The 24,631-nt window shown below is 44.7% G+C and overlaps 1 protein-coding gene across 4 annotated transcripts in view; it reads right to left on the reverse strand.

The window, feature by feature from the left end:
* DGKG (diacylglycerol kinase, gamma 90kDa) overlaps positions 1-24,631 on the reverse strand; it is a 213,874-nt gene that overhangs the window by 121,016 nt on the left and 68,227 nt on the right. For 2 of the 4 annotated variants that reach the window (XM_011981893.1, XM_011981892.1), the window contains exons 6-12: positions 20,577-20,747; positions 16,554-16,603; positions 12,580-12,654; positions 11,765-11,887; positions 6,926-7,043; positions 3,640-3,728; positions 212-328 (exon numbers count right to left, since the gene is read on the reverse strand). In XM_011981893.1, the coding sequence (XP_011837283.1) occupies positions 212-328; positions 3,640-3,728; positions 6,926-7,043; positions 11,765-11,887; positions 12,580-12,654; positions 16,554-16,603; positions 20,577-20,747 (743 nt within the window). The remainder of the gene's footprint in view (positions 1-211; positions 329-3,639; positions 3,729-6,925; positions 7,044-11,764; positions 11,888-12,579; positions 12,655-16,553; positions 16,604-20,576; positions 20,748-24,631) is intronic. The other 2 variants (XM_011981895.1, XM_011981894.1) reach the window with 1 other exon arrangement.

Consider the following 24,631-nt stretch of genomic DNA (forward strand, 5'->3'; position numbering starts at 1 on the left):
ACTCCCCTGGTTCCGGGGTGCCTTCTCTCTGGGCAGCTTGGTAATTCACTGGAGCATCGTTAGGCTGAGGGCATTGCATAGGGGCTGTGGGGCTCCCTCGCTCCCCTAGCTCTGCTCATGCCCTCTGGCCAGATGTTCACTGCTCCTGGGCCGCAGCTTGGGCAAAAAAAAACATTGAAAAGAAGCAGGGCTGCCCTGGGCACCAACCCACCGTCATCCGGCACCACACGCAGTGCCGCGCGGTGACACTCTGGTAGCACTTGATACTTTTGTGGCACCGGTCACACTTGACGGAGGAGTTCCCTTCCACCCATGCGTGCTGCATCACCTGCAGAAGGGAAGCGAAGGATGCCAGGGAAAACGGCAGAACCATGCCCCCCGGGGCCCTGGGCTGGAGGAGAAGGATCTGGGAGGGGATGCCGAGAACCAGAGGGACTGTTTCCTGTGTAGAGGATGCTTATTGGAGGTTGGATTGCTTTGCCTAATGGCACGATGTGGTTCCTCCCTGCCTAACTGACATTGTGTGAATCGAAGTAGATTAAAAACCCGCTTTGCCACATTTTGAACAGCTCAATCGCCCGGGCAGGCAGGCCTCTGAGCAGCATCTTGTCTGGCAGTCCATCTGTTTGTCTTGCAGAACTCCTTGCAGTGATGTGTTTGTACGCGCCCTCTTGTGGAAGGCAGCGTGGTGCAGAGGAACTGTGGAGGGTTTGGGTGGGCCACAGACAAAACTGGCTGGAGTCTCTTTGAAGTGGTGGCCTTTGGCCAGTTCTTAGACCTCTCTGAGTGTCAGGTCCCTGACCTGTAGAAATTGGTATAAGAAGCCCCACTTCTGGGGTTACTGGGGCAATGCAATGAGATAGCACGTTTGGAAGGGCCTCCCTGGGACAGTGCTGGCCCTTTGCGGGTACCCACAACTGGGTAACGCCCTTCTCCTTCCTCAGCCTTAGCTGCTCATTAGAACTACCTGGGGGAGCTTTTAGAAGTCCTAATGCCCAGCGGACACTCCAGAGCAAATAAATTAGAGTCTTTGAGGGTGGGGCACATGATTAATATGTTTTAATGCACTCTGGGTGATTATAATGTGAAATTGAGACTGAAAAGCACTCTAGAAGGAAATTAGAGAAAAGTCAAAAGAAATTAGTGCGGGTCCATTGGTGCTTTTCACACCTGTTTCCTGGAGAGCTGGTTGTATCTGCTCCATGACCAGGAAATATCACGAGGGCAGCCTAGGCATTTGGAAACAGGTGGGAATGGTGGGGATGTTTTTTATGTGTGTGTCAGTGCAGCTAAAGCAACAGCAGCTGGCTAGTAGCCCCACTATCTGGGAGGCTGAAGAATTCTCACCAAAATTCTTCCTTGAAAATTTTCACCATGATACCACAAATAACAGAAGGAAGTAGATACAGACTCTAGGAGAAGGTGGGGGACATACCCTGAAGTGGCTAACTACAAGCGCAGTATTAAAAACCCACGAAATAGTCGTGTAATTCTGTCCAGGTTTGTATTAAATAAGAATAAATGTGATTTTTTGACAGTCTCACTCTGTTGCCCAGGCTGGAGTGCAGTGGCATGATCACAGCTCACTGCAGCCTCAACCTTCCAGGTTCAAGCGATCCTCCCAGCCCAGCCTCCCGAGTAGCTGGGACTACAGGCACATGCCACCACACCAGGCTAATTTTTGTATTTTCTTTTTGTAAAGACAGGATCTCACCATGTTGCCCTGGCTGGTCTCAAACTCCTGGGCTCAAGCTGTTGGCCCTCCTCATCCTCCCAAAGTTCTGGGATTACAGGTGTGAGTGACTGCACTTGGTCCAAGAATAAATGTTTTAAATTACTTAGCAATTAAGTTGCTTAAGGCCTCCCCTAAGAATGTTTTTGGTAAAATTATTGCTCCAGAAAATGTGTCAGTTTGGTTGGTAGCTTATCACCTTGTGCCTTGCACTTCCGAGGGTGTAAATAACTCGGTTTGCTAATTAATCTGTCATCTACATGGCCACATTGAATTTGCTCTGAGATTAGTATTTCCATTTTGCAGAGGAAAAAAATGAAAGTTTCAGAGAGGTGAACTGACTGGCCCTAAGTTCCAAGGCTGGTGAATGGCCAAGTAGAGTTTCCTAGCCAGGTCTTCTGATCCCAAGTCCGGAGCCGTTCCCCCAACACCACGTTGCCTTCCCCATTCTCTTTGGAATCGAGGAGATGGTGAAAGACTGGGGGTGCTCCTGCAGGCTGAGAAGGTTGTGAGTGTGCCCTGCCAGCCCCTCATCGCCCTCACTCTGTTCTCTGTATGACAAGTGGCCAGAGTGCAGGCTTAGGGCCTGCATCCAGCAGGTACACCACGTGTCCTGGTGAATGGCATGGACATGGAGCAGGGTGTGCATGGGGTGGTGCAGACAGCGTGGATGAGACCATGCAGTGTCCATGGGGCATGCACACAAATCCTAGGAGGCGCCTTTCTCTCCCAGGAGTCCTTCTGCAGGAGGGCTGGGTACCACTCTCACTGCTAACCATCTCCTGACTCACACTCCTCCATGTCATCTCCCTTTGCAGGAAGGCAAAGTGCCCTTTCCCTGCTAATTTTAAGGTAAGTTTATTTCCAGAGTTGGAGAATGGCATCACCCAATGGCCGAAGGGTTAGAAACCTGGGAGCCATTCCCTACCTCTTCCCCTGTCTCATCCTCTGCATCCCTATCACCATGTCCTGGTCATGGTGGTGGTACTTCCAAATTACCTCTCAAACTCTCCCTTCATTTTCTCTTCTTTAGCCAGCGTGACAGTCAAAATACCCAATAACCGGCATGGCCCGGGGGACCCTCAGCACAGGACCATCCTACAGCAGTGAGTGTGGATCCCACCACAGTCGGGCCCTCAGCACAGTACTGCCTTTTGCCTCAAGTATTGGAAGAGTCTCCCTCCCCTGATTTCTCTCCCACATCACACTCAGAGCTATTAACCTAATTCACAAACTCAATCACATCTTCTTGTGCTTGAAGCTCTTCAGTAGCCCCCGGCTGCACAGAAAACACCTTTCTCACTCAGCTGGCCTCACAAGACCTGCTTCAGACCAGATCTCACCACTTTCTGAGTGCATCTCCTGCCACTTTCCTTTAAGCATCCTCCACCCCGGCTACGCCAAACTAAGCATGGATCCCGGAATAAGCCACGTCTCATGCCTTTACACACGAGGCTTCCTCTGCCTGGAGAGTCTGGTCCTTCTCGATGTCTCATGAAGTCCTCCCAATTTGTGTTTAAGACACAACTGCAATGCCAGCTCCTTTGTGCAACTTGCCCCGTGCTTGCACTGTACCTTCCACACAGCTGTGTTACTGTAGCACACATCTCACTACTCTGTTCTTTGCATATATGCCTGTCTCTCCTCCTAGACAGGACAGTTCTTGAGCAGGCTGGGGAGCATCTCTTACAACCCATGTACCCCCTAGCATGGAGCCTGGCACACAGCAGGCACCAGGAAGGTGCTGAATGGATTGATGAATGAACGAGATGGTTTACAGGTGGTCCTCAAGGCAGAGAAGGGACTGGAGGAAGCTCCCAGCAAGCCTTCCTGCCCAGGAATCCATGTTGATGGACATGTTTCCTGGATGAGGCATGCAGTAGAACAAGGCAGTAGATGTCACCAACCTCGCCGCTCCTTTTGGCTTTTGAGTACGTTTTGACACAACCAGGAATGTTTTTGGACACACAGCGTTCGTGGACAGTGTATTTACAGTCTGAAAAGAAAAAAAAATCAAGGCAGGTGCTTGTGAATGGCCACGTAGAAGAGGCCCAGCTGCCCTCCCACCCTAGCCAAGGCCTGTACCTCCCTCTGGGTGGTTGGTGAGGGGCAGGGGACACAGGGGGCTGGGCTTTTCTAATGGAAATTCAAAATAGTCTGCAATCGTTCCTGGGGGAGAGAGTCCCTGCTTATCCGCTGCGGCAGCACCTCCACCTGCCTCACTCCCTCTGTAGGCAGTGAACGCTGCAGGAACACATCCCCAGAAAGGCGCTTTTTGCTGAAGGGGAGTGTGCAGCATCATCCTCCTGGCTATGCCAGTGCCACTGTATTGCATGCCCAGGACATTGGAGAGTGGATAGAAAGGCCAGGGCTTTTTTTTTGTTTTTTTTTTTGAGACAGAGTTTCATTCTTGTTGCCTAAGCTGGAGTGCAATGGTGTGATCTCGGCTCACTGCAACCTCCGCCTCCAGGGTTCAAGCGATTCTCCTGCCTCAGCCTCCCGAGTAGCTGGGATTATAAGCATTATAGGCATGTGCCACCATGCCCAGCTAATTTTCTGTATTTTTAGTAGAAGCAGGGTTTCACCACGTTAGCCAGGTTGGTCTCAAACTCTTGACCTCAGGTGATCCGCCCGCCTCAGCCTCCCAAAGTACTGGTGTGAACCACCGGGCCCGGCCAAGGCCAGGGCTTTTTAAGGCTAGGCAGACCCCTGTAACAATCCACATGACCTTGGGTAAATTGTTTGACCTCTCTGAAATTCAGGGTTTTCTGTAAAAAGGGAAGAAAACGACCTCTTTCTCTTTGCAGGGATGTTGCAGTAGTACATGAGACAGTTTGTGTAAAGCATCATGTGTCTGGGTCAGTGTAGCTACTCCATATATTATTGCTGTTGTTTTTGCTACCATTATGTGAACAGCAGAGGCCCATGGGCCTAGAACTTAATGGGAATGAGATCTATCTATAAAATGTGGGTGAGAGCTGGGTTTGAACTGGCACTGGGGAGACTGGTGCAGCTCCCCCCTTTTTTTTTTTGAGACAGGATCTCCCCCCATCACCAGGCTGCAGTGCAGTGGCACGATCTCGGGTCACTGCAACCTCCAACTCCCTGGTTCAAGTGATTTTCCTGCCTCAGCCTCCTGAGTAGCTGGGATTACAGGCACATACCACCATGCCCGGCTAATTTTTGTATTTTTAGTAGGGACAGGGTTTCACTATGTTGGCCAGGATGATCTTGATCTCCTGACCTCGTGATCCGCCCACCTCGGCCTCCCAAAGTGCTGGGATGATAGGCATGAATCACCATGACAGGCCTGGTGGGCCCCTTCTTCAGCCCGTTGATGCTTGGTCTTTGTGGACAGTGGGTCCAGCTCTGCCAAGGCAACTTTTGTGGCTGGGGTCACTTGCTGCCTCATTCACATGCGCGTGTTGGATGAAGCACTTCGACCTGGATCAGCCAAGGGGCCTCCCTGCAGCAGCAGCTCCCCGGTCTCTGGTGGGTTCAGGCTGAGTGTCACTGTCCACATCATGGGGTGGGTGGCAGGGCTCTGCACCCACATACTCCAGTGCCTGCCATGCCTTCTTGCTGCAGCCCCTCTGCCTTCTCCTCCTGCTCCCTGTGACCCCTTCTTTCCTACTCCTTATCACTCTTTTCCCCATTCCTTTCTCCTGTCCGCCTTCCTAGTCTTCCTCTCTGCTTTTTCCTCTACCACTTGTAGTTTTTCCCACCTTTCCACTCCGACTTTACTAAAGGAATTAAAAAGTGAAACAACTGTAGAGTTTTAATTCCCATTGCATTTACAGAATGTAAAATGATTTTCTGTTTGTTTGTTTGTTTTTTGTTTTTGAGACAGGGTTTCACTCTGTCATCCAAGCTGGAGTGCAGTGGTGCGATCTCGGCTCACTGCAACCTCTGCCTCCCAGCACCTCTGGCTTGAGTGATCCTCCCACCTCAGCCTCGTGAGTAGCTGGGATTACAGGCGCATGCCACCATGCCCAGCTAATTTTTTCTTAGTATTTTTATTTTTTATTTTTTAATTTTTATTTTTTATTATACTTTAAGTTCTAGGGTACATGTGCACAACGTTCAGGTTTGCTACATACGTATACATGTGCCGTGTTGGTGTGCTGCACCCATGAACTCGTCATTTACATTAGGTATATCTCCTAATGCTATCCCTCCCCCCTCCCCCAATCCCATGACAGGCCCCGGTGTGCGATGTTCCCCTCCCTGTGTTCAAGTGTTCTCATTGTCCTGTTCCCACCTATGAGTGAGAATATGCAGTGTTTGGTTTTCTGTCCTTGCAATAGTTTGCTCAGAATGATGGTTTCCCGCTTCATCCATGTCCCTACAAAGAACATGAACTCATCCTTTTTTACGGCTGCATAGTAGTCCATGGTATATATGTGCCACATTTTATTTATCCAGTCTATCATTGATGGACATGTGAGTTGGTTCCAAGTCTTTGCTATTGTGAATAGTGCCACAATAAACATATGTTTGCATGTGTCTTTATAGCAGCATGACTTATAATCCTTTGGGTATATACCCAGTAATGGGGTGGCTGGGCCAAATGGTATTTCTAGTTCTAGATCCTTGAGGAATTGCCACACTGTCTTCCACAATGGTTGAACTAGTTTACAGTCCCACCAACAGTGTAAAAGTGTTCCTATTTCTCCACATCCTTTCCAGCACCTTAGTATTTTTAGTAGGGACAAGTTTTCTCCATGTTGGCCAGGCCGGTCTCAAACTCCTGGCCTCAAGCAATCCACCTGCTTCCACCTCCCAAAGTGCTGGGATTTCAGGTGTAAGTCACCATACTTGGCCCCAAATGCTTATTAGTTTTTTAAAAATAAGTTTCCTCTGAACATATCCAGAATAAATATTGACTAGAAAACCCAAATAAAAGTAGTATGAGAAATTTTAAATTATATGCGAACTTTAATAATTTTTTCTAGCGAGTCAGTGGCCCATAAAAAGCCTCTAATAATAAATAGTCCAAGACCTGTCCATTGGACTTGGGTAGAGTAAAAACAGGACATGAAGGCCTCACTTTATTCCTTCTGTTGGAACAATATGGGTGGTCCCTCAAGCTGGGAAGCAGAAATACCAACATTTTCTCTGGAATGGATCAACCAACCACGTGCAGAGCAAGATGGTGCCTGGGGGAAAGAGGTTTGAAGGAAATTTACTCACAAGTGCAGCACAGGCCTTGCTTGCGGACGCCCATGAGCATGATATGGCAGAAGTTGCAGTAGGTTGGTTTCTTGAAGTGCTTCATGGTCCAGGCGTGCCGCCCATCCCCTTTGGAGCCCTGCAGGGGTAATAGGAGGTGAGATCCCAAGCTGGCCACCCTGAGATGGATGAAGCCAGGGGCTGCCTCTTGCACGTTCTTCCTTTTCCTAAATAAGACTTTTTTTTTAATATTTGGAAGATGAGTTATTGATTTTTTTTTACTGTTTTAAATACAAATAAAAACAAAGTTTTTTTGTGTGTGTTTTAAAAATTAGCAAATATTAAAAGCAAGAAACATCTGAATGGGAGTATGTGTATGTGGGATAAAATAAACCCTCTCCCACATGGCTGGCAGAAGCATACACTGAACAACAAAAATCTGATTATCTATCTATCTATCTATCTATCTATCTATCTATCTATCTATCATCTATCTATGTATCTATGTATCTATCATCTATCTATCTATCATCTATCTATGTATCTATCATCTATTATCTATCTATCATCTGTCTATGTATCTATGTATCTATCATCTATCTATCATCTATCTATGTATCTATCATCTATTATCTATCTATCTATCTATCTATCTATCTATCTATCTATCTATCTATCTATCTTGATCCTTTAAATGTTTATAACCTTTGACTTACCAATCTCTCCTCTTCGACTTTGTCCTAAAGAAATAATTTTTAAAAGTCAGATGAGCCTTTTTGGGCCCTGCCGGATGCTGAACCCAGCATTATTTAAAATAATGAAAAGCTGGAAATATCCTAAAGGTCTCAAAATTACCAAAAGGTTAATTGCAGTACATCCACCTGATGTAATGTTAGGTGGCAATCAAAAAGATATTTATAAGACTATCTAATGGCATGGAAATGTGCTCATGATACGATGCTAAGTGAAAAAACAGAATGCCATTTCGATGATATGTTATGATTTGAGTTTTATCTAATAGATCTTTGATGGGAATTAATTTCACTAACCTGTTAATAGAGGTTGGCTATAGCTGGTAGCAATATGGATTTATTGTATTCTCTGATTTCTACTTTCTTCTGTGCGTTCCAAATTTTTTACAGTATGCATGTACTAGTGTGATAACCAAGATGAAAGAGTTTAGTAAAAAACAATGTATTCCTCCTATCAGCTTTCAGTACACAGATAAAGTAGTAAAAAGACAGAGAGAGGGTTAGACCATCTCCTCCTGACTTTATTCAGAAGTGAAATCACCTCCACCTACTAGGCACACCAAGCCTCACACAGACACACACTTTTCCTGCAGCACCGCATCTCCCACCTCCCACCCCAGGGGAGCACAGCACGGCTTGAGGCTGTGGCTGGAGGAATGTCCCTCCTGCATGTGCGATCCCTGAACCTTTCTCGTAGGCTCCATCGCAAGGTAACACTCTTGGGCTGGTTTTATGAGCAGTAAAAGCTACGGTAAGGTGATGAGGACCGATGGTCATGGACATAGTGTCCAATGTGCGGGACTCAAATGCAATTCAAATGCAATTCTGGGGTGCATATGCATTCGAGCTGGTCACTGCAAGCAGACCTCGGCCTGTGCCCAGGCTTCTGTTATGATCTCCAGAGGAGCTCACAGTCTTTTCCAAATGCTAGCTTCCTCCTCTGGGACAGAGAAGCTCTTTTCTTCTCATTACCTCAAACCCTGCTTATTCCAGGACGTGAGTTTTATAGAATTAAAACCCTCTTATCTAATGGTCTCCACTTTAGTAAATGCATTCACAAATTGATAATGATTTACCAAAAGACTGAATCATTCATTTACTCATTTGACCAAGGTCTACCTCAAGGGATTTTTGTAAGAATTAAGTGATATCATGTAAGTAAATCTTCTAGTTCAATGCCTGACACGTTGTAAATTTAAACTTTCATTAAGTTCTTATTTCATTCCAGATGCTGGGAGACACAAAATAAACTAAAAAGTGTTTGTTGACATGGAAGGAGGTAGATTTACTCCCATTCTAGAAATGAGAAACAGAGATTTAGAGAAGTTCTGTAACTAGCCCAAACCCACACAAATAATGAAGGACTGAAGGAGGAGTCAAACTTGGGTCTTTTGCTGGCCAGAGCCCATGCTCTTTCCATCCCTCTTCTCTACTTTGCAAGCCAGGGTTTTCCTGTATGGGTGGAAGGAAAATGATAGCACTCTTCAGCAGACTTCTTCATGTAGCCCAAAGGGCTGTCAATGTATCTGAAAACACCTCTAGTAGCTAGGTCAGTTAGCTGATCCCCCTTTCTCAGCTACTATTTTTATGGATATAAGAAGTGCAGGGACCATGACTAGGGATAAAGTAAAGTTTCTGCTTGGGTTATAGCACCATCATGTGGCTCTTTCCTTTCCACATGATGGTGGCTGCAGAATGTGGGAGTAGCCTTCCTTGTGCTCGCCAGGTTTTATGCTGCTGCTACGATTTCCCTGGGAGAGAGTCTGTTTTGCAAATATCCCATTCAGCGATTCCCCAGACTTTTCAGTGATTGTATGTGAGTTTTGAAAAAGCCCAAGAAGCCACGGACTTTTAAGACATTGATGGGGGCTTTCTCCAAAACCCCAAATAGTGTCAAAAAATTTTAAAGTACATATTTAAAAATAAGTGCACAAAACTCTTGATTAATAAAACTAAACTTGCATTGGCCACTTTCCTGATGTAAAATAGAGCTTTTTACAAGGCTGATGTGGCATTTAGGGGAGACACTGGGGAGAACGCTGAGGAAGTAGATGGGCTCTCCTTCCTCCAGTCACAAAACAGCGGGTCTTTTCCATGCAAAGAGTTGGTGGTATTCTGAACCTCAGCAAGTCCAAAGTAGAACAGAAAATGGAAATTGGTTCCCTGTAACTAAAATGTCCCATCTTTATTCCCTAAATGAGAAAAAAAAAATGGTGTTTTGGAACAGCACCCAAGCAGAACTTCTGTTTTGATTTGAGTATAATCTTGAGTGAGTAAAATCAGCAGAAAGTGTATTTAACTTATCTGAGCCCCTCCAGTTCCTAGATTGGGTTCTTGTACATAAAGCTTCTTGGCAAAGGATCATTGGGTGAGAGGTGTGATATGACCGAGTAAGGGGGATGATCTTTAGTGCCAGTTCAGTGGATGTCCTTGGGCAAGTTCCTTCACCTCTCTGGGTCTCAGTTTGTAAAACAAAGGAAATCAACCAGGGACCACAAAGATCTTTTCCAGCTTGACTTTCTAGGGTTCTAAGGAATGAGAAGGGGGTCATGTAGATCCTGGTTCCTTGATTTCTCCTTAGCGCTTAGAAAGCACTGGACATGCTATGAAATGATTGCACAATTCCTAGTTCTTTTTTTTTTTTTTTTTTTTTTTGAGATGGAGTCTCACTCTGTCGCCCAGGCTGTAGTGCAGTGGCTGGATCTCAGCTCACTGGAAGCTCCGCCTCCCGGGTTTACGCCATTCTCTGGCCTCAGCCTCCCTAGTAGCTGGGACTACAGGTGCCCACCACCTCGCCCGACTAGTTGTTGTATTTTTTAGTAGAGACGGGGTTTCACCATGTTAGCCAGGATAGTCTCGATCTCCTGACCTCGTGATCCACCCATCTTGGCCTCCCAAAGTGCTGGGATTACAGGCTTGAGCCACCGCGCCCAGCCCAATTCTTAGTTCTTGAGTTTCAGAAATGGGGGCTCAGCTTTAGTCCTGAATTGCAGAGCTATGAAATGAAGATATTATAGGCAACTTGGTCAGCTAGAGGCTCACCCAGCTGCACTTGCTGCTCTGTTCCTCTCTATGGAATAGTGTGAAAGAAGTGTAATCTTTGAGATCTGTAATCTCAAAGTAGTGTTGTCACACCACCAGTGTGACTAGTAAACGCTTAATGTCACCATTTGTGCTTCTACTAGTTTTAGTCTTCCCTACCTCACATATGGAAGTGAGTTCACTTGGTAAATAGGTAGAGAATGCAGTAACTGGGTCAGATGAAGGTATATATAACCATCAATTTCACATTAAGCCTTTACACATATGCCCTACTCTGATCAAATGGGAGATTTGCCTAACACACCCAGAACTTTCTTTCATTTGTGTTTTTAATCAAGCTGTTCTCCAAGCCATAAACTCTCTCTAGGTCTTTCCACCTGCTCTTTATTCTCAAGAATGGGACATCAAAATCTCATGCATTCTTCAGGGACAAGTCAACACTTTCCAAGGTTTCTTCCCACTGGCCTAACTCTTACGTGTGAGATATTACAAAGCGCACTATTTTTGGTGTCAGAGACAAATCCTCACTCCTCCTTTTGCGCCTTAGGGTCAGAACCTCAGTTTTCCATCTGTGTAAATTGGGATAAAAATATTTACCTTATCTGGTTGTTTTGATTGTTAAATAAGATACACTCATGGAAGCCACCCCTACAACAAGTCAGTATTTTTTCCTCTCTCCCTTCTTTCTTTCCTCTCACCTTTCCTTCCCCAATTTTCTTAGCATTTTTAAACCTAATTTGTTGAAAAGACAGAATTCTTCTTTGAAGTTTGTGGCCCTTTGCCTGGTTGAGTATAAGGTTCTTGTAGGCAGATATTGTGTCTGTGTGCCCTCACAGCAGTATTTTTAATGTAGTAATAACGTAGTAAATGTCTGTCAAATGAATATATTCCAGGCACTAATGGATACAAGATAATGTGAATAGAGAGGACTTTGGGGCTGGTCTAGAATGCATGGCACATCTGTTGGGCAGTCTGGAGCAGAAGCCAAAGTGATATGTGGATATTAATGTGGAGCCCAATGTTCCTGAATGGCAAGAGATTTCTGAACTCCAGCTTGTTGACTTACAGAGTCATCCATCCCCAGGAGGACCAGCAATGGGATGGTGGTCATCCCTCCATGGACCCATTCCTGTAGAGACACAAAGCCATCCCGGTCGTAGTCCATCCCTTGCAGCATCTCCTTCAATATCTGTGGAATCCGAAGAGCAATCATTGTCCATTTTCATCATCAACCTGTCTACCTGCCTTCTGCCTCTGCTGTCTTGTTGGTCTTGCATTATCTGGTTTGTGTTTTACCCTTTCCCCTCCCGTTAAGTGTGAATAGAGCAGACTGGGAGTGAGGAGGTCAGGCTTCCAGGTCTGGCTCTGCCCTTGGGCCTTGGGTCAGTCACCCTGACTCTGTGGGCTCTGGTTTGCTTATCTGTAAAAATGGAAATAATATTGTTGTGTTTGCAACACTGTAGCAGGGATTAGAGAAAATGAATGTAAAGTGAATAATAAAATACCTGACACATAGGAGCCCCTAAATGTAATTATTATAATTCATTTTATCTGGTGATTGAGGAAAATCTCTACAATTCTTTCTAACAGAAATCTCTACAGTTCTCTCTAAATTCTTTGACTGATGAATTTCTGTTATAACATTTTAGCACTGGTGAAAAGATTAGTATGGTTATTTCAGTTACGTCTGCACATTTTCCTTATGCCTACATTTTTCCTATCAGAGAGGTGGGAGGTAAAGTGCAGGACTCCAAAGAAGCTGCCTATAAGAAGATGAGTCTGGGAGCACCTGCAGAGTAAACACTCATTCATGTCCCGAGTGTGTCCCCCTCCCATCTCAGAAGCTCACTCCAAAGCCACCCCATCCTTACAGAAACTCACAGGCCTCAGCTCTGTGGGATCCCACTCCAGGTACTGGGCAATATGCAGCATTTGGTTGACAATGCAATCCATCTCCTAGAAAATAGCAAAGGGAGAAAATATCAAAGGAGACAACCAAAAGTGTGTCCTTAAGAGCTGAACTCAAAATTAAGCCCAGTGGGAAGAGGGACAGGGCAGGGCAAGAGAAGAAGCTGGTGCAGTAACTGGCATTTTGTGAGGAGCTCAGTTTATTTCTGTCTCGACCACAAAGCTCACGAGAAGCACAGAGCATGCATAAGCTGGAGGTATGCAAAAAGCTCATTAACACTGACTTCTCCTGGACCCACCTTCTCTCCCTTATTCTGTGCTTTAACTTGGAATGCATAGAAAGCACTCCTGTTTTTATCCCTCTTTGTGATTATCACTTCCACAAATACTTACAAACCAAGGCAGGTTTCTCCTGTCACTTCTTATCACTCATCCCCACAGCTTTAGCAACTTGGGATCCATCTCCCCACTCAAGGCCAGTTTCTCTTGCATGGAGGGTTACTGTGTGTGTCTTAGCTCAGGTACCATGATCTTGATTCCTTTTGTTATCTCCTCTGTTTCCTTTTTACCATGGTCCAGCCCTTAGCCCAGGAGTCCGTGAACAGGAAACTCATGAGGAATATGTTTACTTGATGAATAAGCCCTTTGGTACTGAGGCCAGGCTCCATCAAAAACCTCACAGAATTGTTGGCTGCCAATGAGTCAGTGTTCTGAGAGCCCTGCTGAAACATACCAGACTGCAGAGGAATTTGGTGTCAACGTTAGCACTACTTAGGCACCAGCTAAGATGTTCATAGTAACATTGCTTTGGGAGGACATGTTGTAGACTGAAGCAAGGTTCAAAAGTGTTACCTCCACCAGATAGAATGCTGGGTCAAAATAGCCAGCTAAAACCCAGCAGGGATTTAAAAAAATTATATTTCATTTAAATTAAGAAACAATCTATTGTAAAACTACAGGATAGGCCAGTAGATGAGGGTAAGAAAGTGGGCACAAAGGTGGGGAGAGGTTTCGGCAGAAGTTCCAATAGAAAAGAACTTGCGAATCTGGTTGGGTCCAAGATTTAATGAGAAAATGTAATTCAGGAACCAAGAATTGGACTCAGTCTTGGGCTATGTAAATAGAAGCAGAGTTGGCAGATTTCAAAAAGAAAAAGTTCTCCTGAGGTCTTCCTGATCGGGCCACGTTTGGACACTTAAAGGGTCATAGGGGATGGATTCTGTTCTGTGCCACATTTCAGGAATGGCATTGACAAACCAGAGCTTGTTCAAAGTGGATATTTAATCCTGCCTTATGAGAACCAGCATAGGAATAGGGAAATTTTAGCTTGGAGAAGATTTTAGGGGAGATGTGATAGCACCTTCAAATACTTGAAGGTCTATTGTATGGGATAGGTATTCCACTTGTCCTGGCCAGGTACGGGGGACAGAAGGAAGCAGAAGGATGCAGGGAAGGGAGGAGTTGAGGACTGGCTATTTTGGCCTCCCTGCTGGGTTGAGGGAGAAGGGGAGCAGAAGCAGGTTTTGAGTTGAAAACGATTCCCCGGCAGACAGAGGAGTGCCTGTTTTCGGGAAGGAAGCCCTCTCCAGCCTCACCTCCAGCAGTGGAATGGCTGTCTTAAGGTAGTGGATGACCTCCCCGTTACTGGGAGTCCATATGCCAGGGATTCCAGATTGAATCAGATAACTCTTTTGAGATTTGCTTCAGTCTACCAATATTACCTTTAAAATGTATCTGGAATTTAACAACTTCTTACCACCTGCAATGATTCTGCCCTGCACAAGTCTACCACCATTTCATGCCTTGATTATTTCAATGGCCTCCTAACCAGTATCCCTGCTTGCATTCCCTCTGTCACCCAGGTTGGAGTGCAGTGGCACAATCTCGGCTTATGGCAACCTCTACCTCCCAGGTTCAAGTGATTCTCCGATCTCAGCCTCCCGTGTAGCTGGGACTACCGGCACCTGCCACCATGCTCGGCTAATTTATTTTGTATTTTTAGTAGAGACGGGGTTTTGCCATGTTGGCTAGGCTGGTCTCAACCTCCTGACCTCAGGTCATCTGCCTGCCTCGGCCTCCCAAAGTGCTGGGATTATAGGCATGAGCCGCCGCACCCGGAGTAGAGTGATTCTGTTAAAACATAAGTCAATCACATCACTCCCCTCCTCAAAATCGTCAATGGTTCTCCATTTCTCTGGAGTAAAAGATAAACACTTTTTTTTTTTTTTTTTTTTTTTTGAGATAGAGTCTCCCTCTGTCACCCAGGCTGGAGTAAGTGACATGATCTTGCCTCACTGCAACCTCCAACTCTAGGGTTCAAGCAATTCTCTTGCCTCAGCCTCCGGAGTAGCTGGGACTACAGGCGTGCACCACCATGCCCGGCTAATTTTTGTATTTTTAGTAGAGACGGAGTTTCACCATATTGGTCAGGCTGGTCTTGAACTCCTGACCTCGTGATCCACCTGCCTCGGCCTCCCAAAGTGCTGGGATTACAGGTGTGAGGCACACACCTGGCTAAAGATAAACACTTTTAATCACCTATAAAATTTAACATGCTTTGCAAACTCCCCACTCCCCTACCCCCATCCCATGACTTCTCTAATCTCATTCCCTCGCTCTGATCTCATCTGTTTACTCATTCTGCTCCATTCACACTGGCCTGGAGTGAATCTTCTAACACCCTAGGCACCCTCAGGATCCTCACACTCACTGTTCTTTCTCCTGGAAGGCTCTTCCCCTAGACTTACTCCTTCACCTCCTTCATGCCTCTGTTCAGATGCCCCGTCCTAGAAAGGCCTTCCTTGGCCACCCTCACTAAAGCTGCAACTTCTTCCAACACTTCCCCTCCTTTATTTTTATTCTTAGCACCCATCTCTACCTGACACATGTTTTTACTATGCTGCTTAGTGTCTGTGCTTGGACTAGAATGAAAACTTCATGAGGGCATGGAAGTTTGTCAGTTGGCTACACTGCCATACCCCCAGTGCTTAGAAGAGTGCCTGACATAATGCAGACACTCAGTAAATATGTGATGACCAAGTTCTTGAGAATCTGTGATCCTCTGAATGTTCCCGCAGATGACCCAACCCACAGCATTGCAATGTGGCTGAAGAGCCACAGTGCTTCCCACAGAGGCACCCTGGGGTTTAGAGGGAATTGGGATGATTCAGTTGGTCTAGTGGACTTGTTCCCTTCCTTCCTTCCTCTGGTCTGACTCAACCCCTTGCATCTCAACCTCAGGGCCTTCCTGTTAATGAGCCCTATCTCTGACATTGACAGTCAGGATCACAGGGCCTATCTGACTCTGTTTGCCTTCTTCTCTTTCCATCCTTCCTTTTACTCCATGAGCCTTGACTGATCCTTGCCTATTCCTGAAGGGGTAAGGGTGAGTCTCAGGCTTTCTCAGGTGCAACAGGATGGGAACATGACCTGACATTAGAGCAGACAGAACCAGACTCCTAGGCTAGTGCCCTGGAGTAGGAGAAGCAGCCAAGGGTGATGCCAAAGCACATCAGCAGTGACCAGCAGCCTCCTTCCTCACACGTCAGCAGTGACCAGCAGCCTCCTTTCTCGTGCCCTTTTCCCCTAGTCTTTTTGCCTCCCCTGCCCTCTCCTCTTGGCCTCAGGACTCCTGCAGGAAATTGCAGGAGGACCTTGTGAACTGAATGGGAATTTAAACTAGGTCACATGCTAAAGCATCCGTCCATCCTGAGATTTGATGATCCCAGGCTTCGAGAGTGAAAAGGTAAGTTGGCATTCACGCTCTGCAAGGCTGGCCCTTAGGAAATAGCAGGTGGAGAGGTCCCAGTCGGATTTCCTCAGCCTGCATCGAGACATTGCTATCACTATAAAGACAGAACTGAACATTTTCAGATTCTTCCTCTGCTTGCTCCCTGCTCCCCCAGCCTTTCTCAGGTCCGTGAGGGATATTTAGAGTGAGAACTTACCGCTTGGTCCAGAAGACCGTTCTCATCTGAATCATAGAGGCGAAACATGACTGTAAGAAACACAGAGGTAAGCCTTGAGGTGTCCTTTAAGAAGCAGGGATGGCTGAAGTTTTGATGTTGCCAAGTTTTTAGATTAGTTCTGTCACCACTGTGACGAAGGCTGTGGCAGCCAGCTCTTCCTCCCTCTGAGCACAGAGTCTGACTTCCTTAAGGAGAGGCTGGGCCAAGGGAGGAGAACCACCTGGCTTCTGGACCTGTCTAAGCAATACCTATGTGGCTGATGAAGTCCAGGTCATGAGTGTGATTCCCTGGGGAGCATGAACACCTTTCAGTGTCACTAGAACACAACCTAAAGCAAATGCCCAGCTTGGGGTGGGGCAGAGGCACCAGCATTTTGCTTCTATTGAGCATAGAAAGTGTAGAGTTAGGCAGATTTAAATCCTAGGGCTGCCTTGCCACTTCTGGGGAGTGCCCAATAAGTTATATAACTTCTTTGAGCTCAGCTTCCTTATCTATAAAGTGGAGATAATAATAGCTGGTTTCTCCTAGGATTATTATGAAGATTAATGTGTAACTGATAGGCCAAATCAACTGGGCTTAGAACATAGAAAACACTCAACAGGTGTCACTAATTTTTATTTTCCTTTTAAAATGAACATTTATATATAGCATTTAACATATACAAGGTATTGTCCTATATGCTTTCTCACTATTACTTAATCCTTCATAATGCTATGAAGTAGTTGTTACAGAAGCCATTTTTTCCTTTTTCTAACAGGTATTTGGAAACATGCTATTCAGAAACATCTTCAATCATGTTCTAACTGCAGGGAAGTGATATAGGATAAGGAAGTTCTGGGAGAAAATTTTGGACAAGGAACTACACGTTTACTTATGGGACCTGGAAACCTATATTTTACTCAACCAAAAGGCAAAGATCCTGTCTGTGGTCTCGTAAGTCGGGATGGCAGGAAGCAGAGATAAGCACTTCTTCATTTTCCTGCTTTTTTTTTTTTCTGGGTCGGAATTTCGCTCTTGTTGCCCAGGCTGGAGCGTAATGGCGCGATCTTGGCTCACTGCAATCTCTGCCTCCCTGGTTCAAGTGATTCTCCTGCCTCACCCTCCCGAGTAGCTGGGATTACAGGCATGTATCACCACGCCCGGCTAATTTTGTGCTTTTAGTAGAGACGGGGTTTCTCCATGTTGGTCAGGCTGGTCTCAAATTCCTGACCTCAGGTCATCCGCCCGCCTCGGCCTTCCAAAGTTCTGGGATTACAGGCATGAGCCTCCGTGCTCCCTGGCCTTTCCTGCTATTCCTTAAAACCCTTCATCATGCCTGCTTTCTCTGTGGAGCACCCATTCGGTGCAACACCTCGGGGCACGTATCAGCCCGGTCCCCTTATTTCTGCAAAGTTGCCCTTGTGTCATCATTTCCTCCTAGATGTTTTAATGTCTCTGTACCTTGTGTTTTTTTCAGGGGTGCATCGCTGGCGAAGTCAAAGTCCTTTAAAGGTAGGGTCATGGGCTTTCGATTCTTTGTGATTCCTCAGAAGGCCCCAGTCTGAGGCATGTATCATATGCTGATGACTCACCCAGCAGATGGTTGAATGACATAAACAGACCTTTTCTGCTAGCATTATTCCAGGTCTCTGGGCCTAGGCGACTTTCCAACGCTGACCTCTCTCTGGTCCTACTGTGCATGAACAATAGAACTAGAAAGGCCTGAGTAAGCATCCTAATTTTAGCAGTGTAACCTTGGATAAGTCTTTTAACCCTCTTGTGCCTTCCTTCTAGGTTACGGTGAGGTTAAAATGAGAAGGCATTCAAAGTGCTTAGCAAATATAAGGTGTTTATTGATGATAGTTGTTCTTGTTATTATTGCATTGGCAATAGGTGTGGGACTTCAGTCTATTATTTCCAAAAAATACATGCTTGGTTTTTACAAAGAAAAGTTTAACTTGTTTTCCGTCCTTAAAGTTAAGAAAGGATATAAACTGATATGGTTTAGTAAAAAGCAAACCAAAATGAAAACTCCATATGACCAAGTTTCTGCAACAAAAGACTTGCAGGCCGGGCACGGTGGCTCACACCTCTAATCCCAGCACTTTGGGAGGCTGAGGCGGGTGGATCATCTGAGGTCAGGAGTTCGAGACCAGCCTGGCCAACATGGTGAGACCCCGTCTCTACCAAAAATACAAAAATTAGCTGGGCATGGTGGCGGGCACCTGTAATTCCAGCTACTCAGGAGGCTGAGGCAGGAGAATCGCTTGAACCTGGGAGGTGGAGTTGCAGTGAGCAGAGGTCACACCACTGCATTCCAGCCTGGGCGACAAGAGTGAAACTCCGTCTCAAAAAAAAAAAAAAAAAAATTTGCAAGGAAAAAATTAGCAAAAGATGGAGAGGGATCCGAAAGATTAAAAGAGAGTGAAGACACATAATAACCAGTGGTGATGTATGAATTTTACTCAGATCCTGATTCAAACAAACAGTTAAAAATATCTAAGATAATTGGAAAAATGTGAATACTATTTGATAATAGTGAAAGGAATCATTTTCTTTGGCTGTGATGATGGTATTGAGGTTATATTAAAGAAGAAGAGTCTGTGAATTTAGAGGTACATACTGAAATAGTTACAGATAAAATTATATGATGCCTGGAATTTGCTTCAAAATACTCTGAGGCAGAGGGAATGGGTGGGAGGTATAAACACAACAAGACTGACCATGAGTTGATCATTGTTGAAGCTGGGTGATGGGGCCATGGACGTCCACTGTACTCTCTACTTTTATCTTTGAAATTTTCTATAATAACAAGTTTTAACGTTTCTTTGCATGGCCATTATAAGACTCAGTTGGAGAGTCATTAATATAAAACAATCTGTCACCTTCTCTTTGGTAGTTACCAATAAATACAATGCCTGAAATTCAAAATCCAGCTAAATGCTGGAAATAATTTGATGTTTCACTTTTAACATTAGCTAGAAGAAAACAGCAATCTGCTACATTTGCCACCAAACTAGCACTTAAGACTTGCAATTGTTAACACTTCGAACCTATGGGAGAGATTTTAAGCTCAGCTAATGAGCAAACTGTTTCATTTTGTTTTTGGCAAGAGTTAACCTTTGGCAGACTTCCCTTGCTTATGTTTAAGTTTTGTTGACTAGTCTTATTATTAACTTGAATTTTGACTTTGGCTATAATGTACTTTTTTTTTTTTTTTTTTGCCTTGCTGTCTACTTAAGTTCCCAAGAGAAGCAAAGACAATACAAATTTTTTAACAAGGTCCTATCATCTTCTATTTTTTAAAAGTATGTCTGTAGGCTCACAGAAGCCAGAGAAACCATACCTGGACTGAATCATCTACAAGACTGCAGGCTGTTTCAGCCACTGTGAACTTTCTGCGCCCAGCTCTTACTCTCCTCCTGAAGACATATTTTTAAAACCTACTTTAGTAGCACCACCAAACCGAGCTCAACTCCTTTAATTAACTGGCCTCCTTGTTCTCTAGAGGCCAATAATCTTGGGGTGGGGCGTAGGTAGAGAAATGGACAAAGTCTTATCAAGACAGAGATTGATGAGATCTCAAGAAAAGAATATTTCCTCATAAAGAGTTGCCTGGGCACGGAATAGGGGGAAGGAGAACAGATGTTGAATATATTTCTTTAAAAAATCTATTAAGAGGTGGTAGCAGTTTTCTGAGTAAAGGCTTTCAGGAAGTCCTGCCAGCAAAGCAAGGAAGTCTTGACCGCTTGATGGAACCCCTTCCCCTTTCCAGATTCTGGTTCTCAATGCCTGGGTTTCAGATGCCTTTCCCACATGATTCACAACTGGTACTATGTCCCAGGGTGGATTCTAGGAGTTGTTCATATCACTGCTGGTAACAGGACAAAGAAACCTCCCCAAAGACGCAGGACCTATATCCGTGATACCAGCTGAATCTCCAGTGTGTTCAGGAATAATGGACAGAACCCCAGATCTTTCTCTAGGAAAAAGATGAAGCCCCTTGACAGGGTGAGCACTTACACTCCAGCTTATCCTGAGGCCTCCCCGTCTCCAGCAGGGACAGGTAGCATACAACATCCTTCAGGTACACCACAGGGGATTCCGAGCTTGAAGACCGAGGGATGGGGGGTTCCGGGGGGGTTGCAGCCACTTGGTCTTCAGTTGGTGCTTGCTTCTCAGCCATATTTGATTCTGTGATAGGCAAAATGAAAACATCCAAGGGCATTTTCTGTTTAGTAAATATTAACCCCTCTTTGTTACCCCATCCTTTTCATGGTAGAGGCAAGAATTTTGTAGAAGTATCTTCAAAAGCTTTGGTTACATAGATGTGATCAAATTAGTGGCCCTAGAAATCCAACTTGTGGAGTTCATAGTCTCCGAAGAGATCCCATGCTGACCCCTTTAAGAGTCTATTTCCTTGCAGGAAATTCATGTATACTCTGAATATTCAGAAAAGATGATGGTGATTATTGGTAATATCAATAATCAACAGATAAATGTCATATGGCCTACTGTTTTGGGAACATACCCAACTTGTAGAAGTAATTTTGGCCGGGATTTCAAAATAGTAAATGGTCAACAGTCATTTCTTAATAGACCTTGCAATTTTCTTTTCAAACACATTTAAACACACGTAAAGGATGAATATTCCAAAGAGAAAACTGGGATTGATGATCAACGAATCTCCAGAAACTAGGAAGAACTCAAACTAACTGCAAGTCTAATCATTTGGATGAAGAAAATGCAGAAAGTGGATTATTGTACTGCAAGAATGGGGTAAGTTTTCCATTTAAAATTTCTGCTTTCTAAGGTAGGAAAACACTTTGTCTCTTCCACACTTTGTCCGCTGGTTCAGAACTATAAGATCTATTACTAACAAGAAAATGGGGCACCCCATTTTCCTGTGTGAATTCTACTTTTTGAGACACTTTGAGTGCTGTCTTCCCTCTCTACCTCCATGCTCATCAGAAATGATCTCTTTTTTTTTTTTTTTTTTTTTGAGACGGAGTCTCGCTCTGTCACCCAGGCTGGAGTGCAGTGGCCGAATCTCAGCTCACTGCAAGCTCCACCTCCCGGGTTTACGCCATTCTCCTGCCTCAGCCTCCCGAATAGCTGGGACTACAGGCGCCCGCCACCTCGCCCGGCTAAGTTTTCGTATTTTTTAGTAGAGACGGGGTTTCACCGTGTCAGCCAGGATGGTCTCGATCTCCTGACCTCGTGATCCGCCCGTCTCGGCCTCCCAAAGTGCTGGGATTACAGGCTTGAGCCACCGCGCCCGGCCTAGGAATGATCTCTTAATATCTGCTAGGAGTGTACAACTCACAGAAAACAACTAACCAGGGAACAAAGGGAAGGTGGGCAGTGGAAAATCCAATATTTTAGGTGTTGTAATATTATACCACCAAGTAACAAAGTACTGAAGGTAGAGGCAGTGGGAGAGACAGCCTTGATAGTAACGTCTGTTGAGGAAGGCAATGTAACCTGTACACTCTTCATTCGGAGAAAAAAACAACCAAGCAATGGAAGTAAATATTCCATTTCAGGCAAGCAGAGCTGTGCTAGATGAAAGCCTTCCAGGTTCCAGGGATTCGGTTGTGGGTCTGAGAAGGGAGTTAACAATCATCCAGATGGACAATAGGAGAGACCAAAGGTCACTGACACACTTTGTATATTACAAAGGGCCTCATGAAGAAACTAAGATGGAGCCTATGAAACGCAACCGCAAAGTAAGGAAAGAAAGCTTCATCCTGAGGTCTCAGAAGACCGGATTTTCAAAAGTAATTTTCTGCCGGACAAGACCCTTAGCAGGATGTAAGAAGATATCACCTTTATTAAACAAAAGCAGAAAGCCTCAGGGTTCGACAAGTAGAGATGAAAATACAATAGGATGAGATAAAGATAGGGATAGTGAGATAGGGGAGGTTGTAATAAAATTACATATTTAATGAAGTATTAAGATTGTCACTGGAGGAAAACATGGGAACAGGCCTTTGTACCGTGTAGTCCATTACACCCAAAGTTATTGCTAGGTCCTCAGATTATTCATCAATTAAAACACGATCAATAACTTCTACTTGACTAAATGGATTGACAGAGACCAGATTTACCCTCTCACCTAAAACAGTGACAAAACTGGACTAAATGTATGAAACAATGGTTCATAGGACATTACATTATCAGGGAGGACCAAACACTGATCTCTGAGAAGATGAGACGACTCCTACAACTGCCACATCAGACTGTTTGGAAAGAGCTTCTAGGCTGCAGCACAGAGAGGGGAAGCTAGGCTAACCCTGGCAGTCTGAGTGGAGGTGAAGCTGGAACCTGGAATCCATGGTGGCTAGGGTTCACGGAGCAGGCACTGGAGAGGAGGGGATGCACAGACAGCTAGCTCTGAATATGTGTAGAAGGTCCCCTTTGAGTGACAGCAGAGAGTTCCCTTCAGTTATTCAGCTGAGTAGAATCAGCACACTTGTGGAAGGAAAACACCTAAGGCTGGGGAAAGAACTAGGATTAGAGGGAATAATCCCTGGAATGCAGAGAGAACCAGGAGTGATGCCTATTCCCACCAACCAGGGTAGAAAACCCCCATGATTCATGAACCATCGATAGAGTGTTCAGAAGCATTGTTTCTCAGTAGTGAGAAAATGCTTTTCTGGTCCTGTCCGGTGAAGCTTAAAAGATAGATCCAAAAAGATCAGACTGTTTCCAAGTAACCTAACTGTACCTAAAAACAAAGCTCAGGAGTATTTGTAGGAATGTGAAAATCCAGTACTCAACATTTAGTGAAGAGGTACCATAAATTCTATACAAATTCTTCCAGAAAATTTAAGAGGAGGGAATCCTACGCAACCCATTTTTGAGGCCAGCATTACTATAAAGCCAAAAACAGACAATGACATGACAAGACATGAACATGCAAATCAATATCCCTCATGAACACAGAGGCAAACGTTCTTAATATTTTAGCAAATTGAGCCTCATAATACATAAAAAGAAATTAAATAAGACCAAATAAACAAACAAGAACATGAAAAGACACTCAACATCATTAAAGCACAAGAATATTTATAACACTTTTATTTATAATAATCATTAACTGGAAGCAATCTAAATGTCCATCAGTAGGTTAACAGATGAACAAATTGTGGAATATCTATATATTAAAACACTAATCAGCAACTAAAATATGTGAACTATTGATACATACAAAATGGATAAATCTCGAAATTATTATGTGGAGTGGAAAAAGGCAGACCCAAAAGAGTAGACAGTGTATGATTCCATGTATATAAAATCTAGACAATGCAATCTAATATATATGGCAGAAAGCAGATCAGTAGTTGTATGGGGATGAAGCGTGGGTGGGTAAAGAGGGTGGAAAACAGGGATTACAAAGAAAACTTTTAGAGATTATGGGTATGTTCATTATATTAATTGTGGTACTAGTTTTACAGGTATATACATATGTCAAAACTTATTAATTAATTATACACTTAAAACATGTAATTTATGCCAATTTATACCTCAACCCTTGGATCTTGAACCATTTCTCTAGTTTTCACTGAAGTCTGCTGCTCACTCCTGTCATAGAGATGCAGGGGTCCAGGAAGACTGAGAGGCACTGCCATTGTCCCATTATGAATGACAGTGTTCTTCCTCTTCACTCTGCCTTATGTGAACTACCCTTAACCTATGGCCATCTGAGTATGTCCCTCAGGTACCACCTGTAAAAAGGCCAACACTCTCTTCCAGATCGCAGAGGTTCTGTCCTGGTGCCATGTCCTAAACGCTTTCATGTGAGGGCTCTTGGGCAGACCTGACTTGTTCCACTTTCTCTCTTGGTATCTGTGTTACTTGTTCCCTACCAGTTGGGCAGTGTGGCATAGTGGGAAGAGCACCAGGCCAGGCAGCAGAAGACTGTGATTCCAGCACTGAGTTTGTGTTCAATTGTGTGTGATTTAACACACAAAGTATGTGTGTGTGATTTAACACAAGCAGGCTTACTCCACCATACTCAACCTCAGTTTTCTCATCTGTTTAAAGAGGGGATTGCATTAAAACTGATGTTTACC

The sequence above is a fragment of the Mandrillus leucophaeus genome, unplaced genomic scaffold (genome assembly GCF_000951045.1).
Source record: "Mandrillus leucophaeus isolate KB7577 unplaced genomic scaffold, Mleu.le_1.0 Scaffold231, whole genome shotgun sequence".
NCBI lineage: Eukaryota > Metazoa > Chordata > Mammalia > Primates > Cercopithecidae > Mandrillus > Mandrillus leucophaeus.